Below are 9,264 nucleotides of genomic sequence, written 5' to 3'. Positions count from 1 at the left end.
ACATATCCATGTGTTAGAATGGCCCAGTCAAAGTCCAGATCTAAATCCAATCGAGAACCTGTGGCAAGATCTGAAAACTGCTGTTCACAAACGCTGTCCATCTAATCTGACTGAGCTGGAGCTGTTTTGCAAAGAAGAATGGGCAAGGATTTCAGTCTGTAGATGTGCAAAGCTGGTAGAGACATACCCTAAAAGACTGGCAGCTGTAATTGCAGCAAAAGGTGGTTCTACAAAGTATTGACTCAGGGGGCTGAATAATTACACACACCCCACTTTTCAGTTATTTATTTGTAAAAAATGTTTGGAATCATGTATGATTTTTGTTCCACTTCTCACGTGTACACCACTTTGTGTTGGTCTTTCACGTGGAATTCCAATAAAACTGATTCATGTTTGTGGCTGTAATGTGACAAAATGTGGAAAAGTTTAAGGGGGCCGAATACTTTTGCAAGCCACTGTATTTCATGTCTGTGTGTTCCACATCCTTTTGTCAAACTCATGTTGTCATGTTTACGTCTCATTATGTTCCCTGTTTTATTTTGACAGTCTGGTGTTCCATGTTCAGTGTGATTAGTTTTGCTTCTCTTGTGGCGTCATGTTCCTTCGTGTCAGCTGTGTTCTCCATGTGTTTCCACTTCCCTCATCACCCTTCTGTGTATTTCAGTCCTCTGTCTCCCTTTGTTCATTGTTGGGTTGTCTGTTTATCTCGCCTCATGTTTAAGGATTTTCATGGCTCCTCAAGTCTCGGTTTTCCGTACTCCTGTTTAGGTTCATGTTTATGTTTATGTCATAGTTTTCATGTCTTGTTCTAGCTGTTCCCACTTTAGGTTATCATTTAGTCTTTGCCTGTGTTTGCCTTTGTTTTGTTTTGTTTTTCTCTATCAGCCTAAATAAACTGATTGCTTTTTGTTATACCTCAGTTTTTCCTCCCGTGCATTCTGTCTCTGGGTCCATACCACAACACACCGGCTTCTCAGCCGTGACTGTTTGCAATTTTTATTGAACCACTAGCAGCAACAGCAATTAGACAGCCATAGTGATTAAGGGCATAAAATGCAAGAATGTAGAACATAAAATCAGTGTTTATGCTGATGATGTGTTGCTTTTTCTCCAGCATTCACAAACCACTCTCTCTGAGATAATTACATTAATAAACTCTTTCTCAAGCATTTCAGATTATTTGATAAACCAGTTAAAATCTACAGTTCTTGCGATTAATTGCTCCTTTCATAATCCTTCTTCACCCCACAGCAATCTGGAAATATTAAATATTTAGCTTTAATGTTTCTACTAGGTTTGCAGATTTAACTAAATTAAACTACATCCCACTTTTAAAGAAAGTAGAAGATGATCTAGATGGAAGTCTCTATCCATATCACTCATGGGAATGGTTGCTTCAAAAAAAAAAAATTATGGTCTTGCCCAGATTCAATTATTTATTCTCAATGATCCAGAGGCCACATCAGAATTTCCTTCAGTTCACTTACCAGCCCCACTTCAGAGCTGAGGATGCCATTATCTACCTGCTCATTTGTGTCTATGCCCATCTGGGCCAGCCGGCGAGCATGGTGACGGTCATTTCGACTTTTCCAGTGTATTCAGTATCACTAGGCTGACCTTCCTGGGTGATAAGCTGATAGCAACACAGGTGGATGCCTCTTCTGTGTCCTGGATTGTTGATTACCCAACAGGAAGATCCCAATATGTGCGTCTTCAACATTGTGTGTCTGATAAGGTGATCAACAACACAGGGGTACCACAAGAGAGCGTCCTCTCCCCCTTCCTCTTCAACACAGACTTCAGCCACTGCACAGAGACATGCCATCTTCAGATGTGTTCTGATGACTCTGCGGTGGTTGGATGCGTCAGTGAGGGTGATGAGACAGCGAACCAGTCTAACAAAGACCAAAGAATTGATATTGGCCTTTAAGAGGACCAGGAAACCTGTGACCCTGTATTTCAACTGAGGGGGTTGATGTGGACATTGTGGAGGGCTATAAATACCTTGAGTACACATTGATAACAAACTGCACTGGATTAAAAACACCACTGCACTCTACAGTCATCTCTATTCTCTGAATCAGCTGAAGTCTTTTAACATCTGTTGGACAATGCTCAGGATTTTCTATGAGTCTTGCATGTTGGGACAGCAGTTTGAGGGCTGCAATCAACAGACTCAATAAACTGATCTACAAGGCCAATGTTGTGGGGGTGGAGCTGGACTACCTTACAGTGGTTTTGGAGAGGCGGATGTTGTTCAAGATAAGGACAATGCTGGACAATACCTCCCACCTACTCCATGACGTGCTGGCCAGTCACAGGAGCATGTTCAGTATTCTATTTAATGTCTGTAATAGTCTGGATATTTATAATCGAGCTATTTGTATACATGTATTCTGATTCCTATTATGGTGAGGGGCTGTTTTTCTGATCAGTCTCCTGTCAGTCCAGAGAAGTTACTGACGGACTTCACGGCCACTCAGCTTAAGAACCCTGCAGACACTGTCAACCAAATAACTTTTCACCACATCCACTATCTTGATGCTGCTAAAAAAGGATGCTAACAAACCAATACCTATAATTGCTCATTTTGAATATTACAAGAACAAGAACTAGTGAAAAACAAAACAAGGAACTAAAAGGAACACACTAAGGTATAAATGATAAATTCCCACCCGAAATTCTGTCCCTCATAGAAAAGAAGTCATCTACGTTGAAAAACTCTGTACTGATAAGTTTCCTGGGACAAAGAAATAACTCCTTGGCTGTAATAATGAAAAAATGAAACATGTAATTAAAAATGCTATAGGTACCATGCTACATTTTATACAATGAGAACAGCACACTCACCTCAGCACCTCATTTCTTACTGTCAAGCTGCTATAAATAAATAAATAACACTAGCTTAATGTTAGTGTTACCACAATGGGAGCAAGTCAATGTGAAGAATCAACTTTGATAATGCTCTCATGACTTATGAGTTAAGTTCAAATTCAAAAGCTCACCTGTCCTTCATTTGGTAATTAATTAAAATAATTAAGCTTGTGTAGCTCTGAACAAGCTGAACATAAGTGTGAAAAATTGGCATAAACCACACGGAGAGGAGAAGGACGTTTTTCCCTTGGACTCTGGAGACAAGGGAATCTGCCAGTGTCGTGAAAAAACAAGCAGTGCCCACCCGTGCAGGAACTGGTCGACCTGGGCATCAAACTGTGACCTCATGCACCTTACAGTAGTCAACACAGAATTGTATAGACCTGAAATCTTCACTACAAGAACTATGGGGCTTGTTGTGTTCAATTTCTTCAAAGGAAGTAGAGGAGAAATATCCTCTGTTTAAAAAGATTTAATTTGCTTCAGCAGTTGGAATTACAAGTTTACAGTGCTGGACCTCTCTGTGAACACAGTCATCTGTCTTCACTGAAAAGACGACCCTGAATTTGCCCGTACAGTTTTATACCCCAACAAAATCATTATTATGATAATTATCTTCTTCTGGAACCAACGTGGCGCTCCTGATGTCTCCCTTCGAGTCCCCTGCTCCGCTCACGTCTGACCTCGTATCTGCTCCTTTTCCTGGAATGACAGAGACAAATACACCTCCCTGTCCAGCCTTGATTATTTAATATTAACCTACTTCTGATTCCATTTATCTAGTTCGGGACATTCTGTTCAGACTCCCTTTGCCCAGAAAATGTCCTTCTAACCATTATCTGGTGTGATGTGTAAGCATGCAGCAAAAAAGACCCTCTGCACTTCTACGTCAATTCTCAATATTTCAGTCCAGTCAATACCACTGAACGACATTTTTGACCGTCTAAACACAGAGTGCCAACTCGTTTATGAGCACATTGCATTGTGTATATAAAATCATAAAAAACTGCATCATTTAATCATTTTAAATCCTAACAGGCTACACCACGCACTGTGCAACTCTTTTATTACCCACATCTTTAGCAGTTCCACCAGTTCATTCGAAACAACAGGTAACTGACAGGACTGTGAATGCAACAACCATAGCAAGGTGCATTTCAAAATGGTGCTCTTTGAGCGAGGTATTACCAGGCAGGAGGGAGAACTCATCTGCAAAACGATGTTGCAATACAGCAGCATCTACTCTCTGGGCTTGTGTGAAATGGTCATCACAACAGAGGAAGATGGGAATGGTGGAATTTAGGAACTCCAGCCCCAACTCATCTCTTTCCTTCACCAGGCTCACGAGAAAAACTGTTTCAGCCTTTCTCCATGCTTTAAGGAGAGTAGGACCATTTCATAGTCAACATCTCCCACTTGCCGTGTGACCATGAAAGGTCCTTGCCACTTGGCAAGTAGAAGAATGGATAATACAAGCACTTTGTCTCTTGGTGAAAATTATCTGAGCCTTATCCCTCTGCTGTACAGGCACTGCTGAAGTTCTTGGGCCTGTAGTAAATTTTATCGTGATAACCTCCACAACGTGTGTAGCTTTGCTCTCGGGTCCAGAATGTACTGAATTTCTTTTTTAGCTGGGCTTGGACCTTCCTCCCAGTTTTCTTTAATCAGGTCCAACACACCTCTGCAGCTTCCTGCTGAACAGTAACTCAAAGCTAGTCAGCTATTATCTCTTCATGGGATGCCCACTTGAGTCAGTGCCAGCTCCACACTCATGGCAGAAATGGTGCACAGTAGCACTGCTTCAGACCGAGTCAAGACCAAGACAAAGTCAAGACGAGACCAAGATTGAGACCGAGACAAAAAAGTCTTTAAACTGCAGCCAGATGCTGCTTCGGGTGTCAGGCATATTTATGTGTTTTTGCACTCGCACAGCCCTCCTCAGCCCTGTCTACTGTCTCACTCACTTACTGAGAGGACAGACACACGCTCCACTTGACTGTCGCGTCTCTCACGCTCTCTGTTTTTCACATAATGATATTATCCTATATCCTCGCATGTGATTGGCCACAATATGGAGGAATTGGCGCATAGTTGAGCCACTGTGTGAGAGCTGAGCAGCGAAAGGAAATTAAGTGAGGAGCCGGCTCTCGCTCAATGGGAGTCGACTCTTCTGACTCACTACAAAGCACTCTCAAAGCACGGCTCTTAGAGCGCATGACACATTATCGAACGTTACGTTGTGTGTCACGGATACTGTTGACTCCAAATCTCCCGACCACTATGTCGATCTGAGATAGCAAGACCGAGACAGCGAGACCAAGACAAGACCAAGACCACGTAAAAGTGGTCTTGGTCATGGTCATTAACAATATTGGTCTCGAGACATCCAACTCTAAAAGTGATATCCCGCTGCACTCTGGTGAAATGGCCCAATGAGGCCCATGGCAATGTGCTTAAATGGGACCTCGATTAAAAGTAGTGGGAACAAAGGCACTTTTGAAATACCTGGCTGGTTCACCAGCTGACGCTCCAGGCAGGACCACACCACTGATGCAGATCCTCTGGTCAATTATTGGCTGGGCGTAACTGGGCCATTATTCACTCCTGAGTTTTGTCATATCCTGTATGCCGTGCCACAGGGTTATTTGGCACCAACAACTGTTGTGTTCTTTTATTGTGTGAGTGTCAAGACTTACTTGCTACAGGTTGTCTCTAACCATTACAAAATGAGTGTCGGTCAGAGCTACGTCATTGCACACTATTTGACCTTCAATTTTCAAGTCAAAGGCTGAGCATAGAGAGTCGTCATGAGACTAAGAAATCTCCTGTGGCGTCAGTAATTCTCAGGAAGGCCCCAGTGTCACCACTTAACACTGTGCAGACACTACATAGGTAAAACTCTGAATTTAGATTTTTTAACATACATCAAAGAGGTGTAGGCATGTTTGTTACAAACTAATTGTAGCTAAAATGTAAGTGATAAACAGTGTAATTGACTGTTAGAAGGAAATAAATTCAAATTATTCAGTGAGTCTAGTGCCATTTATTTTATTTCACTCCATTCTCTGAAAACACATAATAGTATATTCTGGTGATAATATAGAGTTGTTTTATACAAAAGTACCAATTCTGTAGATCCACCTATAGTCAGCACACAACTACTGGCTTTAAGAGGATATAAAATTTTGTTTACACAAGAGGAGAAAGATCTGATATTGAGGGTCAGTCAGTCAGATGGTACCAGAACAAATCTACCAACCTACCAGTGTGCTAGGAGCTACAATATTGTAACATTTAGGAGCTACAATACATTTATGGCAGTTGGAGTCCAGAGAAGAGTTGAAACACAACAATTATAACAGAGAAGCAAAAGCCTTAGGGATTGGCCAGTTCATCTGATGTGACAGAAGGAGGCAGGCTGTCCAAGGCTCCCATCTCTGTAATGTTGCACAAACAGAACAGACAGAACATCAATACTGAGACATAATAGGCAGAAAGTTGTTTTTCATTTTATCATACCTCTGTTTGTTTGCACTCAGCAGACACTCTATTAGATTCACCTTGCTAACTGCCTTAATTCTTTGTGGCATTGAATCATCAAGGTATTATCCTGAGATTTTGGACATGACAAGAAAATTTTGACATGATTTTATCACATGAAGGATCTGGTGACTGTTCAGTGAACTCATTGTCATGTTCAAGAAATCAGTTTGAGGGGAGTTTGTGAGATGGCACGCTATCCTGTTAGAGGATCAGTACACTGTTGGTAACATAGGGATGGACATGGTCATTAACAATATGATCAGTTGGTACCATTCTGCCAAGACATACAGCTTGAACCTTCAGCACAAGCCTGGATGGATTCACATTTTCATGTTGTAGATGCAGAATTCAACAGGCCAACTTGTGCATCACTGAGTTCCTGCAATGTAACTGGCTGATTAGAAATACTGCACTAGCAGTCAGTTGAACAGTCTCTGACATGGTAATAATACTATCAGTATACATGGCTATACAGGATCCCTGCCAGGTTTGATCTGATGATAAACTTGTATGTTTTATTGTATGATTAGATTAAACAATTTTCAATATTATCACACCTCTAGATGTCATAAAGTCAAATATGCAACATTACATTTTCACATTTAGTTTTGTGCATGGGGTAATTTGTGTGCTAATTCAATAGAAAATGAAGATTCTATCACTGAAAGAATATTTCCATGTTTAACAAATGGACCGATATACAGACCTGAAAAAGTTCGCTAATCAAACTTTGGTGTGCTTTTAAGAGTTTGTCGTTGCAGTGACTTCTGTATGCAGACCTGTATTATTTTGTTCATGAACTCCCCTCACTTTCAAATAAGTGAGAAGCATTACCTTTAAGTTTGAGGTATGACAAGAAGTCAATGACAGTGTGGATAATTTCTTCATCTGCTATTCTCAGGGCGCCTGTGGAGGTACATCAAGAATGACAGGTTGAAATGGCAGGAGCTCTGATATACACAGATCATACAGAGAAATGAAATTCTCTCAGATACTAAGGTTTACGATACAAGTAGGAGTATTAGATTTAAACAAAGCATCAGTTGTGAACTCATGAACAAAGGTTAATGGGAATGAAACATGAAGGCTACTGAATTCCATACAAAGTAGATGTGTCTAAGCTTTCTTTAAAAAAAACAAAACGTAAAAATGTAAAACATTTCACCTTCCAATGATCCTAGTTTGACTAGCCCTCACACTCTGTGATTATTGCTTTCAGCCTTAGTCCATCGCAGTGGAAATGTTTCGCTGCTGAAAACCAGTGAAGATTTCTACAACAGTAATTTAAAGGCTTGATGAATGGAAAATCTTTATGACACTTTATGACGCGGTGAAAGGAGAGAGATCGCTTTAATTTTGGTATGCTTTAAAAGATGGTAAATGGTAAATGGCCTGCATTTGTATAGCGCTTTTCTAGTCCCTAAGGACCCCAAAGCGCTTCACACTACATTCAGTCATTCACCCATTCACACACACATTCACACACTGGCGATGGCAAGCTACGTTGTAGCCACAGCTGCCCTGGGGCGCACTGACAGAGGCGAGGCTGCCGGACACTGGCGCCACCGGGCCCTCTGACCACCACCAGTAGGCAAACACGGGGTTAGTATCTTGCCCAAGGATATTTGGCATGCAGATGTCTTCTTTTTTTTTAGATTAAACGGTACAAGCACTGCTTGTCTTGTTTTTGCTGTTATTTGTTTTTGTTAGATTTCTTTATTCAGTGTTTTAGATAAATGATCATAAAACACATAAAACATTTCCAGAGTTTCCAAAATATAAACTAGCATTTTTTTTGTAAAAGACACAAAATATTAAATAATACATCAATAAATAATCTGGGGTATTATTTTGTTTAGGAACTTGAGGCTTTATTGCACTGTTTCCCTTTAAAATATATGTGGCTCCTCTTCTTTTGGGCTATTTAAAGGACTTAAATGACTACAAGTTCCTATTTTCTTCAAGGCATTTTAGGTCTCCCCCTCTACCATCTCCTTCCTCAGTGTTCCTTATACATTAAAGGTAGCTAATCAACATGACAGCTATACATAAAACAGTAATAAAAGCAAAACATTCAGTATATCAAATTAAATTAACCAAGAAGATACATCATAAAATACCTTTTGATTATTGTTAAATAACACTCGAAATAAAATATCTTCTTTAAGAGGAAGAAAGATTGTCCTGTTTCTTTGTGAGACATACAGACCTGTTCTGAAGTCCTCCTCCTGGCCTATGTCCCTCTTCCCAGCCAGACCCGGCTTGTCTCCTAGTCTCGTGTGTCCATGTAGTCCATCTAGTCCATCTGGATAATGAGGAGTGATCGCAGTTGATGCGCTCATACAAACATCAGATGGCCCAACTAAGCATTTAATTAATTCATTCCCATTATCAGCTCAGTTCACTAGAAATTCAGCAATTTTAACATTTTGGTAAATGTGATTTATGTGTAATTTTCATGTACTTACAATAATAATAATCCTTTTCAGCTGCTTAATTTTTTAATATACTGGCTGTGACATTTAATTTTCTGTTTGATTAAGGTGAAAATGACAATTGACAAAGTAAAAATAATATGGAGTAAATGGTTAAAGTTTTGTGTATGTAACAGAAAATACGTACAAATATCCCACTGGTTTAGAGGCATCATACAACAGACACACACACATACACAGTGCACACCGCTACCTGATTCCTGTAAGAAGTTCTAAAGGACATTGTTCACACGTCACACAGTTTCAGCATGATATTTGGTTTGTAATTGTTTGGTTCACTTTCCAAACTCGTACAGACCACCTGCAGGGCTTGGCTCATGGAATTGCAGTAAGTAGAGGTTTGATGGAAGGA

The 9,264-nt window shown here is 40.4% G+C and overlaps 1 protein-coding gene across 1 annotated transcript in view; it reads right to left on the bottom strand.

The window, feature by feature from the left end:
• Positions 1 to 6,194: 6,194 nt before the first annotated feature.
• gal (galanin/GMAP prepropeptide) overlaps positions 6,195 to 9,264 on the bottom strand; it is a 5,914-nt gene continuing 2,844 nt past the window's right edge. Inside the window, exons 4-6 of the mRNA XM_080875603.1 lie at positions 8,627 to 8,722; positions 7,252 to 7,323; positions 6,195 to 6,311 (exon numbers count right to left, since the gene is read on the bottom strand). Of these exons, the coding sequence (XP_080731729.1) occupies positions 6,250 to 6,311; positions 7,252 to 7,323; positions 8,627 to 8,722 (230 nt within the window). The 3' untranslated portion in view covers positions 6,195 to 6,249. The remainder of the gene's footprint in view (positions 6,312 to 7,251; positions 7,324 to 8,626; positions 8,723 to 9,264) is intronic.

The sequence above is a fragment of the Rhamphochromis sp. 'chilingali' genome (assembly GCF_963969265.1).
Source record: "Rhamphochromis sp. 'chilingali' genome assembly, chromosome: 2".
Classification (NCBI taxonomy): Eukaryota; Metazoa; Chordata; class Actinopteri; order Cichliformes; family Cichlidae; genus Rhamphochromis; species Rhamphochromis sp. 'chilingali'.
Note: the sequence above shows the minus strand (reverse complement) of the source record. Positions and strands in the feature narration are given on the sequence as shown.